Source organism: the organism of the source record quoted next, unplaced genomic scaffold, assembly GCF_019419815.1.
Source record: "Pyrus x bretschneideri cultivar Hongxiangsu unplaced genomic scaffold, Pyrus_bretschneideri_v1 Contig46, whole genome shotgun sequence".
NCBI classification, from domain to species: domain Eukaryota; kingdom Viridiplantae; phylum Streptophyta; class Magnoliopsida; order Rosales; family Rosaceae; genus Pyrus; species Pyrus x bretschneideri.
This window is the reverse complement of record NW_025999783.1, coordinates 734454-762258: the sequence shown is the minus strand read 5'-3', so window position 1 is coordinate 762258 and position 27805 is coordinate 734454. Positions and strand designations below refer to the sequence as shown.

The following is a 27805-nucleotide window of genomic DNA, read 5'->3' as shown; positions in this document are numbered from 1 at the left end:
GAAAGATTAAAAATCTTATCCGAAATTATAAATAAAATTATTTTATATTATTTAATAATATTTTGGATAATGACACGTGGCGCAACGAGAACGATTAAAAATCTTATCCGAAATTACAATTAAAATTATTTTGTATTATTTTATAAATAAAAAATACTAATATTTTATTACCTATTGCCAGGGCTATTGAAGTGTAACGGTGGAATGCAAAAGACGATTACTATTCCTTAAGGGCAGTTATTATTCACCAGGTGGATAGCATAGTGTATTGCTTGGGAGGAGGTTTCACACGCTGGAGTTGCTCCTAAAGAACATATATAGACTTATCTTTTCTTTTAACTCCTTTCTTTTTTTTTTTTTTTTTTTTTCTTCAACTCGTTTCCCATTTGGTCAGATTTTATCTTTTCTTTGTTGATTAGGCAACTGTAGACACCTTAGAAAAGCATAACTAAAGAAAAATAAAGCCCACAAATATTTCGAAATATTCCGAGGGTTTACAACCTAATGATTAATTTTGTTGCATAAGCGATAGATTACTCTAGTGGACAATTCAAAATTTGGTCATTGTTAAGACTCAAAAGGAACAAAGAATAAAATTGGTTGTTTTTGTTTTGGGTAAATGGCAAGATCATGTACACTAAATTCTTTTAAATTTGACGCACAAATTACATGGACTAAACAAGTTATATGAATAACGCCAATACAAAACATAGGGATTTGGCCCACTACCATTGAACCGGCTGGAAATATTGCTTGCCTTCGTACACTTTAACTCCAAATTACTCCCTCACACATTAATAAAGTAACTCGTTAAAATAGCAAAAATAACCAATTAGCTTTTGAATTTTTTGTTTGAACGATATTTGTCACCTCTTAAATGGGGTTGGTCTCATTCACGACTTGTATGAATAACAAAAGGCATATATTTATGATATGCGTGATGGCAGGGAGAATGGGACGTCGTCAGATTCGCCCCATTGCTCGCTTGAGGCCAAGTGCACGCTTCCAAACTGATTACTTGGCAAGAGAACATGTCCCCACCCATCCACCACGAACCTGGACGCAATCCAGGCCACCTTCCTTCCCATTCCCTTTCCTAACCATATGATATTATTATATCATTCGTAGAGAATGAAAGAACTGGAAGACTAAAAGTTGTCCAAGTTTATGAACAAAAACTCACCAGCTGCCGGCAGAAGATGACGAGCCCAAGGAATGGAGAGAGGACTGATCAGGTGCAGCAGCAGCAGCAGCCTCCTCCTTACCATGTTCTTCACAAGCTGCCTCCTGGTGACAGCCCTTACGTCAGAGCCAAGCACGTCCAGGTCTTCTCTCTTCATACAATTATACCTACTTCTGTATTTTTAGGATGTATAGATGAATTAATCATACGCTTATTTAATTACTCGTTAGTTGATTTCAATTTAATTTTGTTTGGGATTTGATGAATTAATAAATTTCCAGTTTCATTGAACATCTCACATTATATTTGGTAATTTTCTGGATAATAAATTCTCGGAAATCCTCAGTTATGGCTTTCTTAAAATCTTTATATTACTAAAATGGAAAAACGTTGAACTTTTAGTGAGTGTGCTCAACCTCCACAGCCAAGTTCGAATCCCTTAAGTTGAGGGAATGAATTCTGGGAAATGTAAGTCTTGTTTCTTAGCAGTGACACATCATTTGGTTTTAAAAAATTTGGTCTTCCAAGCATTATCTTAAAAGAAAACGCTCCAATCTACCACAGTTATGGGGGAATCAAGAATATTGATTTTCTTTTCTGAAGGGAGGTGTTATCGGAACTCCAAAAATCTCATTCTACACCCCTCGTAAGTGTATTTCTCTTGCTTAATATAGAAAATTTGGAGTGTAGAATGAGATTTTTGGAGTGCTAATAACAATTCCCTTTCTGAATTATCTTTTTCCATTGGTAATTTGGTATTATGAAATTGTATTGGTTTGAATTTTGATTGTGGATTACAGAGTATGGTATTTTAATCCGTTGGTTAATCTGAGAGTGGTAACCGCTGTTAGACGATCTGCTATTTAGCTAATATTGTTTTGTTCATTGTCTTCTTTGTGCAAATGCAGTTAGTTCAGAAAGATCCCGAAGCGGCTATTGTACTGTTCTGGAAGGCAATAAATGCCGGTGATAGGGTGGATAGTTCCCTCAAAGACATGGCAGTGGTCATGAAGCAACAGGATAGAGCAAAAGAAGCAATTGAAGCAATAAAGTCTTTCAGGGATCGGTGCTCCAGGCAAGCACAGGAATCCCTTGACAATGTACTAATCGACTTGTATAAGGTAAATATGCAAGCTTACTCTAAATGGATGTTATATCAGCAACTTTGAGGCGGACTGTTTTGTTACCGTATCTGGCATCTGATGAATGTCTATTTTTGTACATAGAAAATGGGTCTGTTTGATATCATGAATCTCGACGCACCATAAATTCCAACAAGTGTTGAATGTTTTTTTTTTTTTTCGATTAATTGTCAATCTTGGCGATGCCTTCAAATCGATCACCCCAGCTTTTTGAAGAACACTCATGCTGCCAAACCAGGCGCACTTTTCTTTCCTTTTTGCTTTCTTATTTACTCAAAACTTGAGGCCAAACAGTAGGTGGCATCACCTAACACTCCTTCTGACCATAATATGAATTTTAATCCTGCTTTTTTTGCCTCTATATTGAAATATGTTTCTCACGATATATACAAATTTGGCAGAAATGTGGAAGAGTTGAGGAACAAATAGAGCTATTAAAACAGAAGCTTCGGATGATTTTCCAGGGAGAGGCCTTCAATGGCAAGCACACCAAGACAGCGCGCTCTCATGGAAGGAAATTCCAAGTCACAATCAAGCAAGAAACCTCCAGGATACTGGTCAGTACTAAGTTGCGGGAATTTATTTTCTCTTCATTACTATATTAGATTGCAGAGTGCTTGTGAGTGACCTTATTAAAAATGTTGTCCTTTTGGGATCTTATTGCACTTCTCGTTCAGCTTTCTCTAGTGTTAAAAGAGTCTCAGTACAACACAGTTTCTCTCTAGGTTTCTTTAGAATCTGAAAATTCTAAAATTAATTGCCGGTAATATTTCCAGTACAGTTGTGATTTCGACATTACTCTGGTTGCTAACCGAAAACTCCTTGGGTTGTTTAGCATGTTTTCCCAACAATAAGATTCACCTTTGAGTTAATCAATGGCTGTTATATTCTTCAGAAAACAAGCTTTCTCAGAAGATTACCTTAGCAGCCCCACTTAAAAATATACATAAAGGCAGCTGACTTCAAAGCTTTTCAGCATCATTCTCTTCTCTGTTTCTCCAAATAAAAATTTGTGAAGATTGATAGTGCTGCTTCTAAACCTCTGAAAAATGTCCTCCAACCAAGCATTTGCCTTTTTTAATGTCACCATATCTCAGAGTTCTTACTTTAGAGATGTGTGAGCAGGGCAACTTAGGTTGGGCATACATGCAACAAGGGAACCATGCGGCTGCAGAAGTGGTGTATCGTAAAGCCCAAATCATTGACCCGGATGCAAACAAGGCCTGCAACTTATGCCTGTGCCTGATCAAGCAAAGAAGGTATGCGGAGGCGCAATCAGTTGTTGACCATGTGTTGAAGGGCATGCTTCCGGGATCTGATGAGCCCAAGTCAAAAGTTCGTGCCGAGGAACTGGTGCAGGAGCTAGAGCAATGTCAACGTGTAGTTTTGCCTCCCAATTCGTTAAGTTTAAATATGGAAGATGCCTTTCTCGAGGGGCTTGACCACTTGGTGAAGCAGTGGACTCCTCAAAGGTCGAGGAGACTAGCTATATTTGAAGAGATATCGTCGCTTAGAGATCAGTTAGCTTGCTGATTTTGTAGAGAACAGAGATTTTACACATGTTTCCCCATCACGTTATTGCATGCTTTGTATTAATAGCATGGAAGAGTGTATAATTTTGGACAAGGAATGGCTGCATGTATGAGTATAACAAATGAATAATCAAGGTTAAAAATATGTTTGCCCTTTTACTTGTTTCATTCATTGTGGTACCAGAGGTGGAGCCCGTAGCATTAGAATCTTGTGAATAAGAAGAAACTTCATTTACAAGCAATTTAATTCGACAGCATTAGAATCTTGAGAAATTATTAAGCGATACAGTAATACCAATCATCAACAAACTTAAAATTCTGCCGTTTAACACTACGTTAAAGGGTTTTCTTTTGTTCTGGGGTTAATTAATCTTTATGGCCACTCCGATTAACTGGATTTGAGATTTATCCCATCTTCTTGATGTCTTCCTTAATTATACACTTATAGAAAACATTATTGCAGAGAAATTGCAGATCCGAACGTAAAGCACCTACCAGTCACGCCATCGTCAGTTCGTCAGTCAGCTCTCTGAATTGTGGCAGATCAGAATTGACAAGAAATAAATTAAATACAAATATATCTGGAGCTCTGCTCCTTCCATCTCTTCTTCCCTCTTCTTCCATAGCTTTCTTGTGCTACTTGTAGGTTGATTAAGGGAATTGAGAATTGGGTCGTATCACAAACTTTTGGGTAGCGTCGGCCATATTGTGGTTAACCACCTTGTTTAGGGTTTGTAACTTCAGAATTAACCGCAGAAGTTTATGTGTATTAATGTACACATGGCAAAATTTGAGTGGAGATGTACTACCACTCAGCAATGCCACCTGGTGGTACCGTAATCACAAATTTTGCCGATTCAGTTTGGTTATATACCAACAAAGTGAATTAAAAGAAAACCTCAAAAAACGTTTGTCGTTTACACCAACCTTCACCTTTGTCCTTACCATCACCATTGCCGCCACCACCATTGCCATCACCACCACCATTGCTCTCACCATTGAATTCGCCTATATTCCCGCTACCCTGTTTATTTTTGCCATTATCTACAATTATATCACTTTAATCTTGAAATTTACCAAATACTTCTACAATGCTACTTTACTTTACAGCTGATTATTCTTAAAGCATAGTAAAAACATGTTTTTTAAAATGCGCAACAATCCCAAACTGGTCGTTAGTCTTTTCATACATACCTTTTTTTTTTTTTTTTTTTTTTGTAAATGGAAGATCACACAATCTAGGCGCTAGGCTCTTACCCGTCGCCGACTAGCGCCTTAGTGCCCTAAATCCTAAATCGTGATGTCCCCTACCTTATTTATTACTGTTGAATGAGTTTAAATTTTGAGATTTTTGTCTATTCACTACACAAATTTTAAAATTTAAATTCATCTAACGGGGATAAATAGAATGGAGAGCTTCGTCATGACTTGATGGTGGTGAGCAAAAATATTTTCCTAAATAGCCACTAGGGATGGAATCATGGATTCTCCATCATTCTACCTCTTTTTTTTTTTTTTGCTAAATTACATTTTAACCCCTCAGGTTTGGGGTCGATTTCAATTCCTTACAACATCTTTAAAACATTTCAATTTCATACATTTACTTATCATTTTATTTCAATTTCATACATCCGTTAGAAATTTTGTTAATTAAACCGTTAAGCGATGATGTGGCAAATATGAGATCCACATTTGTACTGACGTGGTTGCCAAATTTGTGCCACGTGGTAAAAAAAATAAATTTTTATGCATTAAAAATATTATAATAATTTACCCTATTTAAAAAAAAATTAAAAAAAAAGAAAACTCATATTCTTCCCCGAGCCCTTCCTGTCACATCTTGGGCTCGACTCCATCGTAGCACGATATTGTCTGCTTTGGGCCTCGACCATTCCCTCACGATTTTGTTTTTGGGAACTCACATGAGAACTTCCTAGTGGGTCACCCATCCTGGGAATGCTCTCGCCCCTCCTTTCTCACTTAACTTCAGAGTTTCGATGGAACCCGAAGCCAGTGAGCTCCCAAAAAACCTCGTGCTAGGTAGAGATGACAATATACATATAAGGCTTAGGGGAACCACTCCCTGGGCGATGTGGGATGTTACAATCCACCCCCTTAGGGGCCCAATGTCCTTGTCGGCACACTTCCAGCTAGGGATTGACTTTGATACCAAATTGTCACATCCTGGCCCGGGCCCCCACCATATCCCAGGTTCGACTCCACCGTAGCACGATATTGTTAGCTTTGGTCCCCGACCACGCCCTCATGGTTTTGTTTCTAGGAACTCACAAGAGAACTTCCCAGTGGGTCACTTATCCTAGGATTGCTCTCGCCCGAACTCGCTTAACTTCAGAGTTCCAATGGAACCCGAAGCCAGTGAGCTCCCAAAATGCCTCGTGCAAGGTAGAGATGAGAATATACATATAAGGCTTAGAGGATTCACTCCCCTGGGCGATGTGGGATGTTACAATCCAACCCCCTTAGAGGCTCGACATCTTCGTTAGCACACTTCCGGCCAGGGATTGGCTCTGATACCAAATTGTCACATCCCTGCCCGGGCCCCCACCACATCCCGAACTCGACTCCACCATAGCACGATATTGTCCACTTTGGGCACTGACCATGCCCTCACGGTTACGGTTTTGTTTCTGGGAACTCACATGAGAACTTCCTAGTGGGTCACCCATCCTGGGAATGCTCTCGCCCTTTTCTCGCTTAACTTCGGAGTTCCGATGGAACTCGAAGCCAGTGAGCTCCCAAAAGGCCTCGTGCTAGGTAGAGATGAGAATATACATATAAGGTTTAGAAGATCCACTCTCCTAGGCGATGTGGGATGTTATAATCCACCCTTTCTTAAGGGCCCGACGTCCTCATCGACATACTTTGGGCCAGGGATTGGCTCTGATACCAAATTGTCACATCCCGGCCCAGGCCCCTACCATATTCCGGGCTCGACTCCACCGTAGCACGATATTGTCCGCTTTAGGCCCCGACCACGCCCTCACGATTTTGTTTCTAGGAACTCACAAGAGAACTTCCCAGTGGGTCACTTATCCTAGGATTGCTCTCATGCGAACTCGCTTAACTTCAGAGTTCCAATGGAACCCAAAGCCAGTGAGCTCCCAAGAGGCTTTATGCTAGGTAGAGATGAGAATATACATATAAGGCTTAGAGGATCCACTCCCCTGGGCGATGTGGGATGTTACACTTTCCCTTCCCTACAACCCAAACACCTCATCCCACCCCACCCCCACCTCCTCTGCAACCCCCCCTCACCCTACCCCAAAACCCACCGATCTTCTACCTCATCATCCCCACCCTTTTTCTCCCTTCTTTCATCTGCAACCCACCCACCCTGCTCTCCTCTATAACTCGCACCCACTCTCCATTCTCTCATCTTCATCATCGGCTCCATCCACCAACGACCATCCTCTCTGTCTTCGTGCCTTCATCCATGACTAAGCCCAGCCTTTAAACCCTAATTGTTTAACCTTCAAATCAAACGGTGCAAGAGACTGGCCAACTGTCGTGAGCCCGGGATTGCTACTGCGTTTTGCTGGGTTTGAAGATGGTGTTAGGCTGCGGGAGCATATGGAGGTGGCAAAAGCAGTTTGAACTTCGATTATTCATCTTCAACTTGATTTCACTGGCCATGGCTACGGGTTGAACAATTGGGTTTTTTGGGGTTTTGGGTGGGGTGGGGTGGGGAGGTTGCGGGGGAGGTGGAGTGGGGGTGGTGGGTTGCGGGGGAGGTGGATGGCTGGGGATGGGGTGTTTGGGTTGCAGGGAAAGGGAAGGGCTCGAGGAAAAAGATGGAGTTTTATTTTTTATTTTTTTATTTTTTTTAATAGGGTAAATTATTATAATATTTTAAATGCATAAAAATTATTATTTTTGCCACGTGACATAAATTTGGCAGTCACATCAGCACAAATGTGGATCACATATTTGCCACGTCATCACTTAACGGTTTGCCTAATGGATTTTCTAATGGATATATGAAATTGAAATAAAATGATAAGTAAATGTATGAAATTGAAATGTTTTAAAGATGTTATAAGGAATTGAAATCGACCCCCAACCTGAGGTGGTAAAATGTAATTTACTCTTTCTTTTTATTTATTTTTTATTTATTTATTTAATTTTTTTGTGTAAGTAAATGAATTTGAAAATATGAATAATTGTTAAGTTTATATTTGTGAACAATATTATTTGGTAAATGGTGTGAAAATTACTAACTAGTCCTAATATTCAAATGATTAAGCTTCACTTGTCACCTAATAGCACACACTAGTTTTCAATGGTTTGAAAACCCTTGCTACGGATTTATCCATTTACAGGGAACCAAGTAGAGAGAGGCTTCAAATTTTGGATAATTTTTTGTAAAATTAATAAAATATTAAAGTGCTTCAATATGTTGTAGCCTATTTTATCTGACAAGGGGAAGGGGGCTGGCGATCAAGAGAGAAAAGAGAGATGTGTTTGTAGAATTGTGTAGAGGAATGTGACACACTCCGACCCGGAATGTCCACTTGGACTCCGAATCAAGTTATGCTGCTGACACCTGGAAGGTGACGAAGTCATAAAGTGATGTGGGAAAATGTGAGTAAATTTAAACATAAAAGTACCTAAATGTAAGAGTGCTCTTTGAGCGCGAATGAACTTATTTCCCATAAAGTATAGTGATTGTATTATGCCGAAACTATTTCTATGTTAGTGAGTCTGATTTACATGCGATTTTACGTTTCATCTACTTGCAAGACTGGGCCGCTTTTTCTGGAGTGCCATTGACATGTCACGCAGCCTATGTGTTATCTCTGTGAATGATGGACGATCAGCAGGATCCGCCGACCAGCACTGTTCCATTAGTTTTTTCCATTCAGAATCACAACGCTTTGGAATAGAAGGCCTCAGTGTGTTACTTACAATTCCCCCTTCAGTGGAAGTTGATGAAAATAGAAATTCAGTAATTCAGATAAAACAATAACAAATCAAGTTTCAAAGTGGAAGGTAACAGTTTATGTAGGGATGCTGAAATCATACGTTTTTCATGCTACATTTAGGCAGAATGAAGTTTCTCAACGCGTTTAAGAATAAATTTAGATAAAACAACTCTTTAAGCAAAATATGCTAGAAAAACTTACCTATGATAGCACCACAGTGCATGTTAGCGTACGGTTCCTCCCCAGTCAGGATCTCCCACATTACAATACCAAATGAGAAGACATCAACCTGTCAAAGAATGAACACCCACATGATCAGGTTAAAATTTTTAGGCATGATTTGCTCATCCCCGTTCATAAAAATGATATTCCAAGTTCCTAACCTTCTCAGAGACCCGGTTACTGCTACCATTTAATAGTTCTGGTGCCATCCACGGAAGGGTTCCTCTAACACCACCAGATACTAGTGTGTTGCGCTTAATTCTTGACAAACCAAAATCTCCAACCTGCAAAGCATCATATAACCACCAAGGAGAACTGTATAGTAACTTCCATGTACAAAGAGGCCTGGTGAATAAAAGGAATGTTTTTAAAAGAACTACTTCTTAATATCTTTTAATTGAAAAACATAGCGAAACTAGTAATTATGTCTGAATCCATTGTCAAAAAATAAAAAATAAAAAAATAAAAATAAAAATAAAAAAATAAAAAAATACAGAAGACAAGAAGGGTATGCTACATTTTGTATTGAACAAATTACCTTGCATATGGGCCGTTCGGGATCCCTCAAATTAACTAGTAAATTGTCACACTTCAAATCAAAGTGAACAATATTTTTCAAATGCAAATACTCCATGCCAAAAGCTGTGTCCATTAAGATTATGAGCCTCTTTTGACGGTCAAGCACTCTGCATGAAGAATTTGAAGACTGCATAAATCTTTTTCATGTCAGAGGATATATTGATCAAAACAAAGATGGATCAACTAACCTATCTTTCCTTATTAGGACATGCCTCAACGACCCATTCACCATGAATTCAGCTACAGTTGCTAACGTCCCCTCAGGCCCATCAGGCACCACGCCATAGAATGCTACAACATTGGGATGGTGAAGGGTTGACAGAATCTTTGCCTCTCTCCAGAAGTCCTTAGTCTGTCAAAACAAGGGATCTGCGTTTTCATTGCGAAAATATTCAAAATGTTGGATCTACATTTAACCCCAAGATATTTTGTATGTATATCTCGAGGCATTGGGAAGCTGTAACATAAATTTAGTATATAATTGAATTGTTTTCTCAAGTTTTTGGTTGTGAATAGCCTGCACATTATGATATAATTTACAGTTCAAATGATCCCAATATGTACTGTAATTAGATATGAAATTCCGAAATTTGAAAACTAATGACTTTGGGGACCAACCAGTCGATCTTGCTCTGATGATCTGCCGGAGAAACAACTCTTTTTTATCCTCTTAATTGCAACATCTGTTCCTCTCCACTTTCCATGATAGACAGTTCCATATGTACCAGATCCTAACTCTTGCAGTTCTTCGAGATCATCATTCTTTATGATCTGTATATAGGGTAGATGATTTTACATTAAAGATAGTATAAGAGAGTCATGCGAAAAACAAAATTGCATGGTAGAGAAACAAACTAAGCATTCATGATATGTAGAGAGTAGAGAATTAACATCCGATCATGAATATATCAATCAAGATAGTAGTTCTCAACCTGCAAACCATAGATGCCTGCTTCCATTTCGGCTATTGCAACATCGCTAATAGTGTCATGCCTATGACTTCTGTCAGCTGTCTCAGCCTATAATAGGAGCTCAAGTTTACCATCGAAAAGTTCCACAAAATCATTGCTCAAATTTGAATAGGGAGCTTACCTTGTTATGAGATGTTGTAGCTGAACTTCCGGTCTCTGTTTCTCCAGTTGATGAACAATCATCACTGGCCTCATCTTCTATATGTGAGACGTTATAGACCACTTTGGAGGTAGGGACACCGGGTGGTGTATTATTAGTCAAGTCTTCTACAATAATCACTGAGTCCGTCACCTTGTTGTCATACCGATTATCCAGTGGCTGTGATTGGGCAGGGATAACACCTTCACAGTTGGTTACTTCAGAAGACTGTCTGCTGAGATATATGCTTTCAACAAAATACTCAGGATAATTTATTGACTCCTTATCATGGAGAGAAAATTCTCTGTCTGGTGCAGCAGTTGTAGCCAATTTCTAAACAGGTTCCAACAGTTGACATAGAAATATCAGGAGACTTGAGGCAGAGATTCAAAGCAATAAATAAATAAACTCAAAGGGATGAGTACTTACAGATGATGTTGAGACTAAGAACTCCTGAGATGCAACAGGTAATAGTTCACGTGACTGATGAGAAACTGTTTGACTGCTTACTGTCTCAACTGTAGCACACCGCTGATCTCTAGTACAATTTTGGCTCCTAAGAGAAAACTGAGAAGTTGTGTCAAATCCATAGCCTTGGGGGCCTGTAGTATCTTCAGAACCTTTAGTTTCGGGGTTTGATGAACCAAAAATCCCACTTTTAGGGAATTGTGAATGTTTCATAGCTAAGCAATCACTGAGAAGGCAGTTCGCATTTTGTTCCTTCTTAAATTCCATGAAAATATCATTTGATGTAACTTCAACATTTCCTTCAAAGTGTTTCCATTTTTTATCAGCACAAGTGTCATTCCTGTCCGTCTGGTTCAACATCTCCAAACCTAGTTCTTCTTTACATTGGTCAGGTATCCTGATTGTGAATTCATTACCGTGTTTAGCAATTTGATGTTTCCCATCAAGAATCACTTCCTGTTGCACATGCCGTTCTTGCGAGGACCTTTGTATCTTCAACGAAGGTGATTTTTCTAGTCTGTATTTCAGCGACGACACTGGGATAACTTCTCCTTCGGTGGACCTCTGAACATGTTCCTGCAACTGAGAGTCAGAAAGTACTGCATGCATTATTTTGTGGTAAGAAGCATCTCTTTCCCCGGACCCTGAAGATAGTCCATCTCTATCTTCAGGACGAGAGAGAGACTTTTCCGAATGGAGGGCCTTTTCCAGAATCACAAGTCTCTCAAATTCCATACTACTTTTGCCATACTGTGCAGAAGGCACAAAAGTTTCGCTAAAACTACGATTATGGGAGTGCACAATGTGAGACTTTTTAGCCCTATAAGTTTCAGCCAAATATTGGTTATGATGATGATGATTTAACAATGGAGGCCCGTGATGAAGATTATTGTTATAACTTCCCGCATCAAGATAATAGGTATTGTCACATGGATATTTCTCCATACCATAAGGAGCAATGCCTGCATTACCGTCACAATATGATCGGTCCAAATAAAGCTGCACGTTGGAACTCTTGGGATCTCTGTGTTGAAGTGGAACCGGGGATATGGGAGGGGATTGATTAAAAGAATTCTTTGGGATCTGAAGAGTAGATAAGAACTGAGGAGCAGGTTTAGGTAATGTGCCCACTGCACTTGAGGAATTAGGGCTATAATCTTTGGTCTCAAAATATGCACCGGTAGGAGAGTCTCTATGAAAGGTTGGACTATAATCTGATGGATTTCCAGTCTGGCTGGCCAAAGTTTGCTCGCTAGAGCTTTTCTGAGGACTTGGGTCTAACATACCATTAACAGCGAAAACAAATTCGCAGTCAGCACCGATTGGATGTGTAATCCTTGCCTCGACAGAACTTGGGCTCTCTGTTTCAGTTAAAGGTACAAGGAAGAGCCTCAGTCTTTGAGAACCCTCTGTTCTCTCTAGCTCATGATATTCCTCTATCATATGAAGAAGGTCCTCATCGGAACAAACAGATACGAGTGCATCAAGATCCTCACCGGGAAGCTGGTACTTGATAGTGTGATGTTGGTTGCAAATTGCAAATGTCTTCTTCATTAGTTCCTCAAAATTGGTGCCTTCACGAATAGATAAAATCCGTGTATCTCCACCTACATATCGGAGTTTCCCATCATTTGGCCGAGGTAATATTCTTCCCCCAAAGCTACAGAGAAATTTCATTTTGAAAGAGAAAGAACCTTCAGCAAATACTTGACCATAAGGAGTGTATGATTGAGGGGAGTCCACAACATAAAAAGGTGGAGTAGTTGGTCTTGGAATAACCCGATCAGCAAACTTACTCGATGCTTTTCGCATGGCACCATATTCCAAGTGGTATCTGCTCATGTTACTAGGAGAAACATTTTTCTCTGTGTCAGCTAGATAACCTTTTGGAGCAACTGGACTAAAATCCGAGAATTCTGAACTGCAATCGGAATCTATTCTCTTCATCCCCATAACGCCACCAAGATCATCGTAAAGCAGTTTAGGGTTTTGGTTTATATTAGAACCCAACCTTTCCGACTGGCGCAGATCAATGCCAGTCAGTACAGGGGCTAATCTTCTTTGTGCAATACGATCCTGCAGAAACTCCGTTGAAAATTCCTCACCGGTCTGTAGACAAATATTAGTCACATTTTCGTTAACAACTTTTCTGTCACTTCGAACATCATTGGTTGTATCTCTGCAAAACTGTCGACCAGAAGTACCAGGAACCTCACCAGTCATGGTCTCAAAAGAAGTTCCACTTCATCTAAAGCTTATCTATGAACACCCTATCGCCTTTCAGCTTTAAATCCTTGATGAAAATAACAATTCCAAAATGTCTTTAACCAAACAATGCTCAAAACAAATACATAAATCTATCTTTAAAATTCATCCCATGATGCACCTACGAACACTCTCTGGGCCTCCATGACATATCTTCTAATTCTTCTTTCAGAACAAATGCCAGAGTGAACTTGACATTAAATTCCAAATTGCTAAACTGCGTACAAATTCCTTGACGGGTGGTATCCATAATTTCTGTCTTCGTAAAAGTCACCATCGCGTATCATCACAAATATTAACCATCACCAGGTTTTCATAATGAAAGATAGCCTGACAACATGGTGCAATGATTTGCATAGAGCTGATTATCAATGGAGAAACGATTTACAATGATCAAATCAACGAAATATCCGTTTCCTCGATCGCCACCTAAACAAATAATTTCACATATTAATATGGTTATTCCGTGTACTTTTGACAAACAACTAGGCATACAGCGTTGAAGAAAATAAAAATATGAGAGCCAAATCTCACAAGGATATGAAAAATGAAAAATGAACATGAACATTAACATACAAAAGAAGAAAAGATATGGCAAACTGGGTACCCTTGCGGTTGTTAAAATGCGGTGATCAACGTTTGAAATCGAAGCTCAAAGGTTGGTGCAGTGGGATTTCAGCATTTCGGATTAAATCGGAAAGAGGAAAATGGATTTAGGAGTTGGGGTTTTGTTGGTTGGTTGAGAAAGAGAGACCGAGAGAGAGAGAGAGAGAGAGAGAGAGAGAGAGAGAGAGAATAAGGGGTCGGAGTTGAAGCGACAATAATTACTAAGGATTACGCGGCATTAATACAGTGATGGAGGGAAACGAAAAGACGAAACTGCTCTCAACTAATTTATTAATGAATTTTCTCCTTTTTCGTTTTTTTTTTCTATTTTTTTTCTCTATTTTTTTTTCTTTTCACCAAGCACATTATCCCCAAATGAGAGATGTCAAAAGATGAATAACAAATATTAATTTAAGGGCTTATAACATCTTCAAATAGGGCAATGCTAAGTAAGCCTGGCAAACAGGTCGTGTTTGTTGTGTTCATGTCGTTTTCGTGTAACACCTGTTATCTTAACAGATCGTGTCGTGTCACACCCATTATCTTAACAGGTTCTTAACAGGCTAGGTCATTTTACCCAACGGGTAAAATGACCCGACTCGTTATGATCCGTTAAGAAAAATATTTTATTTTCTAAATTTGCACATAAGACATTGCCACATAAATCTTACTTTGAAAACTAATTCGAAACGAAAAACCCCAAATTGAAGAATCGAAACCAATCTTAAATCGAAAACTAATTTGAAGCAAAACCCTATATTTTGAAAGTAGTTCGAAAGAATCAACTATTACCTCAATTAGGGCTTGAGATTTGCTCAATCTAGAGAGAAAGAATCAGAGACAAACATAGTAGATCGATTGGCAGTAGGTTACTAGGTCGTATGTGGTGACAGTGGTGTGGTGAAGGGAGACTGGAGAGGGTGGTCATGGATTCATGGATGGCCAGAGTTGAGGTTCGAGACTGAGATTCAAGAGTTCAGATCGAGAGAGATAGAGGTACTGGCTAAGAAAGAAAGTCTGATTTAAGCCTGAGACAAACATTGGACGGCCAAGATTAAATCTCAGCCGATCCAACAATCATCAATTTTTAAAATATAATTTAAAAAAAAAACATATATATATATATGTGTGTGTGTGTGTGTGTGTGTGTGTGTGTGTGTGTGTGTAAACTTTCAACTCAGTTCTAGATTAAATCCTACTACTGTTAAGTACAGTTTTTTTGGTGGTATAAAATTATTAAATTAATATTTTTCTTATCGTGTCATGGGATACCGACATGTATACTTGGACCGACCCGTCATGTTAACATGTGCTTATCGGGTTACCCGATAATGATTCAATTCGTTATGGTGTTGACCTGAAAACCTGTTAATTTCATGTTGCTTCGTGTTAGGTTAACGGGTCGTGTCAGAAATTGCCGGGGATAATGCTAGGGAGTCAAATTTTGGAAACTAAATTTGCAAATTAAATTATGTGTCACCAATTACAATGAGCACGTTTATCGACGCTTAAATAATAAACCAATCATTAACTCCCATGTCCTTTAGTTTCCATAATTTTGTCTACAAATTTAGTCTTCCTAGCATTACTCTTTCAAAGAAGATGTAAATTTTAAACATAAATTTGAATTTTACAGCCTATGTAACAATTTGACATCTTTTAACGGCATATAAGCAAATAAACACATATAATGCCCTACTAGGACGACAATAATAAGTACAAAAAAGATCAAAAGCTTATTGGGTGTCAAAAGTACACAGTTTGTCTATTTGGAGTGTGTTTGGACTGTTTTTGAAATTCATGGGATAAAACGGGCGTGCGTTTGACACTCCTTTGGAACTTAAGCAAATCAACACATATAATGGCTACTAGGACCATAAGAATGTGTACTCAAAAGATCAAAAAATTATTAGGTGTCAAAAGTACACAGTTTTCTCTATTTTGAGTGTCTTTAGATTGTTTTTGGCATTCATAGGATAAAACAAGCATGCGATTGACACCCTTTGGAACATAAGCAAATAAACACATATAATGTGTTATTAGGACCATAAGAATGAGCACTCAAAAGATCAAAAGCTAATTGGGTGTCAAAAGTACACAGTGTTTCTATTTTGAGTGTATTTGGACTGTTTTCAGCATTCATGAAATAACCGAGCGTGCGTTTGACACCCCTTGGAACTTAAGCAAATAAACACATATAATGCGTTACTAGGACCATAAGGATGTGTACTCAAAAGATCAAAAGCTTTTTCTCTTCAACCGACATGTCAAATTAAACTATTTTTTATTATATTAAACTTTTTTTTTTTGAAACTTTTTTTTTTAACAATATATTAAACTATTATAAAAATTGATTTTACAAAAACAATAATAATATGCATTTAATGATCCATTAAAAGAAGATTTGAAGTTGCAGTCAATCCATGTCATGCCACATTAGATTTAGTTTTTTTGTTGGAAAACATTGTTGATGCGTTTTTTTACTGTTAGTGCTGATTTGTACGTATCAGAAATAACACTGGAAAAAAAGTCCACATCAGCTATAACAATAAAAAAAATAAAAATAAAAAAGACAACATTAGTGCTTGCCAACCGAAATGCCAATTCTTGTGTGGCATGACGTGGAATGGCAGCAAAGGTGGTGGCTATCAAATTTGAAAACAACTTCAGATAAATTTTAATTAAATATTAAATGCTTTTTATTGATTTTTTTTATTGGTTTAAAGCATTTCCTTTTCATTTCCTTTCATTACCAATGCATTGTTCAAATATTTTTATACATTTTAGTTTGTTTCCTTTAAGTTAAAATTTGACATATTGGTGGAGAGAAAAACTTTAAGAGATGTCAAAATGTCAAATGGGCTATCAAATTTAAATTATATATTTAAAATTTGACATCTCCTTTAAAGATGGTCTTATGTGAGAATGTCAATTTTTTTTTTCTTCACTTATATGTTTTTTGCTGCAACAATAGTAAATGTAAGACTTGATTTTAAAAAGAAAAGAATTAAAAGAAATATTCATAATAATAAAGAATTAAAAAAATAAAATGAACACTTTGTTTTCTATCAAATTTGGCAACAAGTAGTCCTAACGTCAATTCATGTCAAACTAAGGTATCGAGTTTCATCATGCCTTCAAGTTCTACTACTTAGTTTACGTGGTGAAATGACTCTTTGATTAGAGATGCTAAATATAGGGGTTGGAAAATGATCCTCTCTGGATCACTTCCACCTAATCTTCTTCATCAAACAATCCGGACTCTTGAAATATGATCCAATGGCTAAAAACATAGGCCCACTCTAAAAGTTATAATAACTTTAGCCGTTGAATCAAATTTCAAGGACCTGGATTGTTTGATGAGGAGGATTAAGTGGAAGGGATCCGAAGATGGTCCTTTTCTATAGGGGTCCAATTCTATTATTTCACACCAACTTTGTTTTGGTGTTTTTGTTTTTTTTTTTTTTTTTTTCATGTCAATGGTTGTTGTATCTAAATTTTCACAAGTGAAAGTATTAAAAATGTCACATCCCGGCCCGGGTAGGACCACTTCCCGGGCCCCGCTCCACCACCGTAGCACGATATTGTCGGCTTTGGGCTTATCATTCCCTCACAGTTTTGTTTTTAGGAACTCACGAGCAACTTCCCAGTGGGTCACCCATCATGGGATTGCTCTAGCCCTCTTCTCGCTTAACTTCGGAGTTCCCACGGAACCCGAAGCCAGTGAGCTCCCAAAAGGCCTCGTGCTAGGTAGGAATGGGAATATACATTTAAGGATCATTCCCCTGGGCGATGTGAGATGTCACAATCCACCCCCCTTAGGGGCCCGACGTCCTCGTCGGCACACACGCAACCAGGGTTAGGCTCTGATACCAAATTGTCACATCCCAGCCCGGGTAGGACCACTTCCCGGGCCTGCTCCACCACCGTAGCACGATATTGTCCGCTTTGGGCTTACCATTCCCTCACGGTTTTGTTTTTGGGAACTCACGAGCAACTTCCCAGTGGGTCACCCATCATGGGATTGCTCTAGCCCTCTTCTCGCTTAACTTCGGAGTTCCCACGGAACCCGAAGCCAGTGAGCTCCCAAAAGGCCTCGTGCTAGGTAGGAATGGGAATATACATTTAAGGATCACTCCCCTGGACGATGTGGGATGTCACAAAAAACAAAACAAAAACCATGTATGCCACCATTGCTACCTTCACTGCTACACACTTACCACTATTACCACCGCGATCATCGACATCATTGTTGTTGCTAGCACCGCCATATCGATGATCGCGGTGGAGATAGAGAACAAGGATCCAACAAGCTAACCAAATTTCGCCTTAATTACTCAAGGTACCAAAACCACCTCTACTACCACGTCACAAAGCGAGAGGCTGGTTTACCAAATTACACCTTAATTAATCAAGGACTTTAAATTCTCTTGATTTAGTGAGCTATGAAAAAAGTTGAAGTTTTACCATAAAATCAATTGGCAATATGGGGAGTAGCCCAACTACTTATAAGCACATGCAAGGTCTCTCTTCTCATCAATGTGGGATTCATTCTCAATATGCCCCCTCACGTGTGGTGAATTTTTAAGTCTAACATGTGACAACACAACTCAGGTGTCGTGAAGCATGTGTGGCCGTTGTACTTCATATTACTTGCTCTGATACTATAAAGACACAAAATGACAAGCTGTGCCTAAATCAAGTTTCGGTTTAACAAAATCTAGAATTTGAGAGACAAAGTTGTACCTAACTCAAATTTTATTTTTACTTTGTTTTATCAACATACAAAAATCAAGTTTAAGCACTTCATATCCGTAGGAGTTTATTTTAGAAAAATTATGTTGATGTTGCAATCCTATTAGATTAGGAGTGTGATTGTGTAAATCTTAGTGTATCTAGGGATATCTTGGAATATTATCTAAGTTAGATATTATCCTATTAGAGTTGTAATCCTATTAGGGTCAGGATTTAACCTATCCTACTACTATAAATAAAGGCACAATGGGGTGATACAACACACACCTCAAAATTACATCTCTCTCTATCCTCTCTCTTGCCGCCGGCCTTCTCCCTCTCTGGTCCTAAATACAGTTTAGTAAATTAGGCCTACAACACATTATCAGCACGCTCATGCCAGAAGCTAAGGAATTGAAGGATCATGGAGGAGGCTTTCTTCTACAATATCAAAGGCTCAATTATTTTTTGCCAATCAGGCTCTTTTAAAATAAATTAAGATATTTGAAACAACCTTGAAGCATGAAAACATTCCCCATAATGCATAAACCCCCCTATATTTATATTTTCTTTTCAATTATATATATATATATATTGCATATGTGTTCATATATTTTGTCAATATATATATATATATATATTTGTTCGTGCATTACACAATTATGCTATGTGGAATTTTGTGAGTCAAAGCATCAAAATTAATTTAGAAGCAATTAGGGTTTTTAACCCTAGAATTTGGGGGAAAAAATGAGAGGGAAAAATCTAGGATTTCTCGTGGCTGAACCGCGGCACCACGCAGCACTGCCAAGTGCCAAGTTAGTTGGACCGAAGCCAAACCATAGCTAGGACGGCGTCGTTTTGACAACCTACACAGCACCAGGCCTCGGCTTAGGTTAGTTTTCAAACGGGCATGAAGCCCTGAGTCAACTGCAGAAAGCTCGCATGCCTTGCTAGGCTTTGCCTTGCCTTGGCCCTTTACACATTCAACAAGCTTAGGCTTGTTGGGCTTCACCTGTATGACCCAGCCCGCCTGCAGCAAGTTATGCTTGTTAGGCTCGTCGTCTGTCACAGCCCGAGACCATAACAAGCTAGCCCTTACGGCTGGGCTTGCCCAAAAACGGCCCACAATGAAGCCAGTTCTCACTGGGCTTCAGAAGCACCCATCCCAGGCTAGCCCCCGTGCTAGGCCTGTATTCCCTGCGCCCTTTTTGGCCCAAACCAGCAACTTAGCTGCTAGGCTTTCTTCCCAGAACTGGCCCATAGCCTGCATTCATGATTGCGCTTCCTTGGCAGCCTACCCCGTGGCCCAATAAGCCTTCAGGACCTTGCCCAGTACACGACACCCCCATCCAACCAACTTGGGTTGCGATTTTTTTTTTTGGGAACCCAATGCTATTTTTGTAGCATTCTTGCTTCTTAAACTATACTCTTATAATTTAAGATGTTACTTATAAAGCTAATATTAACCTGAATGTTATTATTTGCTTCTACGATCAAATATGTATGGTTATGATCTATTGAATTAATTAAAGTGACCAGCAGTCCATTAATTTGACAATTAATCCAAAATTATTAGCCTGAAGCTCACTTATTAACGATTTAATAAATTATTTCGTTTCTTTAAACCGTTGATTATCTTTCGTAGTCCCGATGCACTCACACTTGGGTTCCTGAAGCAATCCACAAATTCACCACACTTTATTGTATATTGTATTCTGTGTTCTTGCAGGTACTCCCATATATGAACCGAATGTTCTTGACTAAATCGAACCTGTAGTTTCGAATTTAGCACCTTTGAAACTCGAAGTTTTCATTCAAAACATACCACATGGAACCTTTAGCTTTCATGCCTAAATTAAACCAATACATGTCTATAGAACACGAATGCTCTACAATAGATGTCTGTGGCATTCCATATGACTAACCGCGGTTTTGTTGTACCCTCTGTTTTAGGGACATGTCGAACTTGAACAAGCTCGATTTCACCACTCTAGAAGTATCTGGAAGAAACTACCTGAAGTGGGTTTAAGAAGTGAAGCTTTATCTTACCGCAAAAGGGTATTAAAGCCATCATCAAGGAACCTACCGATGACAACTGACACGCCCCAATTCTGATGTCCGGAAGACAACGAGATGACCTCGTGCTGGCCGACACCCGAGGGTAACGGAAGCCATTTAATAAATGCATATGCCAAGAACATGAGAAAACATGCATATAAATTTTGCTCGAACAACATATTATAGTAGTATTCAGCCATCCATAAAATGATAATGATAATGCATAACATGTTCAAAGCATATATCTAATTCATAATACAACTGGAAGGTGCTATTAAAAGTGAAGTCAAAGCAGAGAGGATGGCATAATATCACTGGTAGGGGAATGCCTCGTAGCTCGGATTGTATGCCTAATTCCTATGTCCTGAGGGGGCGGAAAAACAAACATAAGTGGACCAAATTGATATATATAATACTGAAACAGTTATTCATCAACTTACTAGCCTCCAAAGTTTATGAAAACTCATATAACATAATAAGTAATAGGTTTTTCGAAAACCCTAGCATGCCATAAAACCTTTCATAAAACATATATCATATAATATGCTAAATAGTGGTATTATGTATCAGTGTCATACAACCGAAGCCACCAACCTACGCCCGGCCAAAGCCAATATAAGTATCATCGGCCGTAGGCAGAACAATGACCACTAGATACATACAAAAGCATTGAATATAATCTTTCCAACATAATTACATATATCTCAAAAACATCTTCATAGTATATAGTCATCCATCATATATATTACAAAGAATGTAAAAACATGTTCATAAATAGTATATAGTCATCCATCATATATACTACCAAGAACATAAATTTGATAAAGTATGGTATTCCAAAATATTCTCAGTTAAGCATGATAATCATAAAGTGTAAATATAATTTACTCATAAAACGCAACCATTAAATCATGCTTTTCATGTATGCATTTCTAATAGTAAAATATGCATTTCAGAAGGGGTCCACTCACAGATACTCCATCGTCGAAAAGCTGTGCGAATTAGGAAGAACGGAATTGCCGCTAATAATCACACCTAAGCACATAAAGGTTCCAATTAATAAAACTCTACCATAACGATTGAATTTCAAAAAATGACCGTCATAAACAAATTTGGAAAAGTCACCAACGTAGCAGTCCACGGCAGCATGTGTGCCCCACGCGCTGACACCGGTAGCCCTTCATGCGCGCCCACGCGCAAACTCACGCACGACCTGGGTTTTAGGTTGGACTGGGTTTGGGCTTGGGCTTGGGTTCCTTGGGTCGTAGGCCCAAGCTTGCACGGCCCAAAAGCCTGGGATTCATTTGGGTTTTGGGCTGAGGGTTTAACGGGCCTAAGGCCTGAGTTGGACGACCCAAGGGCCTGGGTTAAATAGGATTTGGGTTTGGGCTAATAAATGGGTTGAGCTTGGTAGCTCGATCCAAAACTCTGGGCTAAGGAACTTGGGCTTCCAGGTTTGGGTCAGCTGACCCGTTTTTCATTGAGGAAGAAGGTAAGAGCCTCCTGAGCTTCGGTCAATGCCAATTCACCACCTTACCCTACGATATACTTATTAAAATGAAGGTTGAGATGAGAGGGAAAGATTCAATACCTTCGTGGTCCCTTGCCGTGGCCGGGAAGTGGGCTTGAGTTTTCGGACTCACGGAGAGAGTTAGGTGCACTGAGCTCCGATGGATGTGCTTTGTGTTTCACGGAGGAGAGGAGGAAAAGAGCATGGAGTGTGGGTGGTGGTGAGTGTGTCCTCGGGGAAAGAGAGAGAGCGAGATCTGAGGGAAAGAGGTTTACGAGAGTAAGAAAGTAACTTGGGGGATAAGAGAGAAGAAGAGAAAGAAAGAGGGGTGGGGGAGATGCCACGTGGCAATCAAAGAGAAAAAGAGTGTGTTAGGAGAAAATCCAAGATGGAATCTAGATAGTGTAAAAGATAGGGGACAAAAAGGTAATTTCATAAATTTAAAAATGTGAATTTACAATTAACTTTGGAGTGGGGTTTCACAACAACCCCGTCAATGAAGCTCAGAAAAATACTGCAATGATCTTCATTTGAAGACACATCCATGATACACTACAGACTAAGTGCCTCGTTGGGGAGTACCCACACACCCTTTGGCTTGCTTTGGCCAATCTTTTTGATCACCAGAAAGATATTTACTTACCTAAAACAAAACATGACTAGCAGCATTTATGCTTCCAAGACTTTAAGTCTGTGAATGAATACAACTTTGAAGTTTGTAGAATCCGATCACTGCTTAAGTTCTGTAAAGTGGACTTAACCAACGAGGATGCTACCAATATTATCTTGCAATAACAATATAGGGTAGAGAAGTTCACCAAATTTTTAGATTTGATCTTTGTTTTACTTCTTGCTAAGAAGCAGAACCAGCTTTTGATGAAGAATCATCAAGCTCGACCTACTAGCTCGAACGTTCAGCCTGAAGCGCATGCGACTAATTTTAGCAGCCATAACGGACGGAAACCCCGTCATCGCCATGCAAATGGGCGAAAAGCCCACCCACTGGCCCAAGGTCAACAAAGTAGAGGCCCACCCAAGGAAATTTGACCCAGAAGTGCCAACCCCTTGCCCCTAAGGCCACAAACTTCAAAAACAAGGGAAACTGTACCGCTCAATCGGCTTCCACTAAATTGAACATGTGCTACCATTATGGATTAAATGATCATTGGTCACGCGTATGCCAAGCTACCCCCGAGGCTATTGCTAAGTATCATTCCCGTCATGAGACCAACTTTGTGCATGTGGAACATCCCGAAGATGCTACTACAACTATAGAGGTTTCAGATTTTCAAGAGGTACCTGCTCCCATGGAAGAATAAAGTTTTTATTTTTCTAAAACATGTTAGGGTGTTTTACACCCCTAGTGGCCGAACCCCCTCTTCCCCCCTTATTTTCTAGGTTTATGGTTTAATTATTGGACAATTTTTCTAAGTTTTTGGAGTTATTTGTTTGGTTTGGTTTGGTTTGTTTTGAATTATGGATAATTCTTTTTATGGATATTCGAGATAATTAATATCATGTTGAAACCACTGAAGAGAATGGTTATGAATTTCTTTGTATCACTTTTTACGAATATGACCAAAAGCATATTCATGAGAAGCTAGAACATCTCCCGAGTAGGTTCTACAAAACAACTATTCAATCCATGGAGACCCACCACGTGGCCAACCCTATGCCTGGGTTCTAAAGACTCTCTTGCTTTGGTATGACCAAATTGGACACCCTGAACGAGATATGATACGTCGTATCCTCAAAGTATCACATGGGCTTCACCTTACGTCTTATCCCAGCCATCTGCTTTGCAAAGGATGCTCGTTGGGGAACTTGAACATTCAACCCTTAATTACAAAGATTATTCACGACCCCTCTAAGTTTCTTCAGAGGATTCAAAGGGATATTTGTGGACCTATCCAACCAACATTCGGACCATCTAAATATTTCATGTGTTGGTTAATGCATCAACGCGTTGGTCACATATTTACTTATTGTCCACACACAATGCTGCATTTGTGAAACTTTTTGCACAAATCATTAAGCTTAGGGCTCACCACCCTAATTATCCAATCAAGTCGAATGTTGCTAAGTTTTAGAGATATTTGAGATAATCAATATCATGTTGAAACCACTGAAGAGAATGGTTCTAAATTTCTTTGTATCACTTCTTACGAATATGGCCAGAAGCGTATTCATGAGAAGCTGGAACGTCTCCCGAGTGGGTTCTACATAACAACTATTCGATCCGTGGAAACCACCATGTGGCTAACCCTATGCCTGGGTTCTAGAGCAGTCTCTCGCTTTGGCATAACCGAACCTCAAAGTATTACATGGGCATCACCTTATGTCTTATCCTGGCCATCTGCTTTGCAAAGCATGCTCACTAAGGAACTTGAACATTCAACCCTCAATTATAAAGATTATTCACGACCCCCCTAAGTTTCTTCAGAGGATTCAAAGGGATATTTGTGGACCTATCCAACCAATATGCAGGCCATTTAGATATTTCATCGTGTTGGTTGATGCATCGACTCATTGGTCACATATCTGCTTATTGTCCACACACAATGCTGCATTTGTGAAACTCCTAGCACAAATCATTAACCTTATGGCTCACCACCTTGACTATGCTGGAGAGTTTACGTCACAGACTTTTGACTATTATTGCATGTCAGTTGGGATTAAAGTTGAATATCCTGTACCCCATGTTCACACCCAAAATGGCTTGGCAGAAGCTTTCATAAAGCGCCTTTAAATGATAGCTTGGACTTTGGTTATGCCAACCAAATTGCCAGTATCTACCTAGGGCCATGTAATATTGCACGTAGCTATGCTAGTCCGCTTGAGGCCCATCGCTACCCAACCTCATGCACAATTACATTTGGTTACTGGATACGAGCCTGATGTCTCGCATTTATGTGTACTTAGGTGTGTAGTTTATGTGCTAATGGCGCTGCCACTGCATACCAAAATGGGTCCCTAGAGAAGATGGGAATATATGTCGGTTATGATTCACCATCAATTATTCGCTATTTAGAGCCCTTGACAGAAGATCTCTTTACCGCACGCTTTGCAAATTATTGTTTCAATGAGACAGTCTTCTCCTTGTTAGAGGGAGATAAGATCACTAATGTTCCTATAAAATGCCACGAATTGTCATGGAGTACTCCCACTATGTCTCATTTAGATCCCTGCACTCCTCAATCTAAAACTAGAGTGTGACGTATTCTAGATCTTCAAAGCATTGCTCAAAGCAAGCCGAATGCTTTTACTGATCTAGCAAAAATGACGAGATCACATATACCCGTTGCAAATGCACATGTAAGGATCGATGTATTTAACGTATGTCGTAATACCACCTTGAAAAGCTGAACCATCCATGAGGGTGGGGTGGCCGCACCTTCCACGCGGTTCGGTACACTGGTGGCTAACCAATCATTTGCTTCTACTTTGAAGTGTGGCAGACTCTTTGGTTCAAAGGATTCATAACCCTAGAAGAAGAAAACGGCATAAACTAGTGACCCTAGTCTGAATCCGACCATTGTTTACTCATCTGTTCCAATGCATGAGGTTATTCTAGATTACATGAGACAAACCGGCCTCCCGAGAATCGTGAGATTTCGATCAACTACGTAGTATTAGATGAGGTTTAGAATCGGAATGAGATGATCGTCAATGATGCATTTGCGTACATAATAGCTACTGACATCATACTTATTGATGACATTGAACCACATTCCGTTAATGAATGTCAACATAGAATGGATTGGTCAAACTGGAAACAAGCAATCCAGGTCGAACTCAATTCGATTGCGAAACATAATGTGTTTGGGCCCGTAAGTTCTACTCCACCACATGTGAAACCCATGGGCTACAAATGCGTTTTCATAAGGAAGCGTAATAAGAATAATGAAATAGTGCGATACAAAGCACGCCTTGTAGCACAAGGCTTTTCTCAACGCCCTGGGATTGATTACGAAGAGACGTATTCCCCTATAATGGACGTCATAACGTCTTATTAGTTTGGTAGCTTTTGAAAAACTGAATATGCAGCTTATGGACATGGTAATCACGTCTCTTTATTGGGATCTAGATAATGGAAATCTACGTGAAAGTTCAGAAAGACTTTCATTAACTGGTTTAAATAGTTATAGACCATGGAATACTCTTTAATTAGATTGAGGAGATCACTATACGGATTTAAACAATTTGAATGATGGGGTATAACCGTCTGAGTGAATATTTGACAAGTTAGGATTATGTGAACAACAAACTATGCCCATTTGTGCAGTTTATGTCGACATAAACCTTATCGGAACTCCCACAGAGCTTGAGGAAATTGTCATTCACTTGAAATCGAAATATGAGATGAAGGATCTTAGGAAAACTCGATATTGTTTCGACCTGGAGATTGAGCATTGTTCGGATGGAATCCTAGTACATCAATTGACCTACACCCAAAAAGTATTGCGACGTTTTAATAAGGACAAAGCGAAGCCCTTGAGTTCTCCTATAGTCGTTCGGAGTCTAGATGCTAAACGAGATCCCTTCTGTCCCAAGGAAGATGAGGAAGAGATTTTGGAGCCTAAAGTTCCATACCTAAGTGCAATTGGTGCTTTATTGTACTTGGCTCAATACACTAAACCTAACATCTCCTTCGATGTTAATCTTTTGGCTAGATATAGCAATGCGCCTACACGCAAACACTGGAATGGTGTTAAAGATATTTCCTGCTACCTCAAAGGTACAATGGATTTGGGGTTGTTCTACAACCATGAATCATTAAGATGAGCTGCCGCCCCCTGGATCCTCGGGTTGATTCTCGCCTCATTGGTTATGCAGATGCTGGTTATCTGTCTAACCCACATATTGTTGGTGACACTGCAATATCTTGGAGGTCTACCAGGCAAACGCTAGTTGCGACTTCTTCGAACCATGCTGAGATTTTCGCCTTGCATGAAGCATCGCGTGAGTGCTTTTGGCTAAGAGCAGTCATGGAACATAATTGAAGCACTAATGGTCTTACTACTGTCGTTGACCTTCCTACAACGATCTTTGAAGACAATGCAGTATGTATCGAGCAGTTAAATAAGGGATACATCAAAGGAGACAACATCAAGCATATAACACCGATGTTCTTTTATTCTCACCAGCAACAACAACAACATCAGAACATTAAAGTCAAGCAAATCCGTTCCCATGACAACCTGGCAGATCTCTTTACTAAGTCATTACCCAAGTCTACTTTTTAGAATCTCATCCAAGGAATCGGTATGTGTAAATTATTTGAGTTGAATTGCTTGTAGTTCTCTTATTTGGAAGTTATGTCTAACTCAAGGGGAGTATCCTGAAGCATACTTACTTGATCTTAATGTACTCTTTTCCTATGATTAGGAGCATTTTTCCCACTGAGTTTTTGTTACGTAACGAGGTTTTGATGAGGCACCCATCCTGGGATG

General features: G+C 39.3%; 2 protein-coding genes across 2 annotated transcripts; one reads left to right on the top strand and one right to left on the bottom strand.

Moving 5' to 3' along the window:
• Positions 1-1126: 1126 nt before the first annotated feature.
• Positions 1127-4016, top strand: LOC103952210 (protein SULFUR DEFICIENCY-INDUCED 2). Its single transcript, XM_009363762.3, has 4 exons — positions 1127-1325; positions 2092-2304; positions 2727-2882; positions 3451-4016. Exons 1-4 carry the CDS (start codon positions 1200-1202, stop codon positions 3856-3858), a joined length of 903 nt encoding a protein of 300 aa, XP_009362037.2. The 5' UTR covers positions 1127-1199; the 3' UTR covers positions 3859-4016.
• Positions 4017-8603: 4587 nt separating this feature from the next.
• On the bottom strand, positions 8604-13402 carry LOC103952248. The gene is made up of 9 exons (XM_009363804.3): positions 11141-13402; positions 10694-11044; positions 10534-10620; positions 10220-10372; positions 9790-9953; positions 9561-9708; positions 9184-9306; positions 9002-9089; positions 8604-8791 (listed from the first exon to the last, which is right to left on the bottom strand). The coding sequence occupies exons 1-9, from the start codon at positions 13400-13402 to the stop codon at positions 8604-8606; spliced, it is 3564 nt and encodes a 1187-aa protein (XP_009362079.2).
• Between the last annotated feature and the right edge of the window lie 14403 nt (positions 13403-27805).

Coding starts and splice junctions, on each gene's coding strand:
- LOC103952210 (XM_009363762.3), top strand. CDS start 1,200: ATGACGAGCCCAAGGAATGGAGAGAGGACTGATCAGGTGCAGCAGCAG. Junction 1,326..2,091: donor TCAGAGCCAAGCACGTCCAG/GTCTTCTCTCTT, acceptor GTGCAAATGCAG/TTAGTTCAGAAAGATCCCGA. Junction 2,305..2,726: donor TACTAATCGACTTGTATAAG/GTAAATATGCAA, acceptor CAAATTTGGCAG/AAATGTGGAAGAGTTGAGGA.
- LOC103952248 (XM_009363804.3), bottom strand. CDS start 13,402: ATGACTGGTGAGGTTCCTGGTACTTCTGGTCGACAGTTTTGCAGAGAT. Junction 10,621..10,693: donor CTACAACATCTCATAACAAG/GTAAGCTCCCTA, acceptor CTCCTATTATAG/GCTGAGACAGCTGACAGAAG. Junction 8,792..9,001: donor GCACTGTGGTGCTATCATAG/GTAAGTTTTTCT, acceptor CTTCCACTGAAG/GGGGAATTGTAAGTAACACA.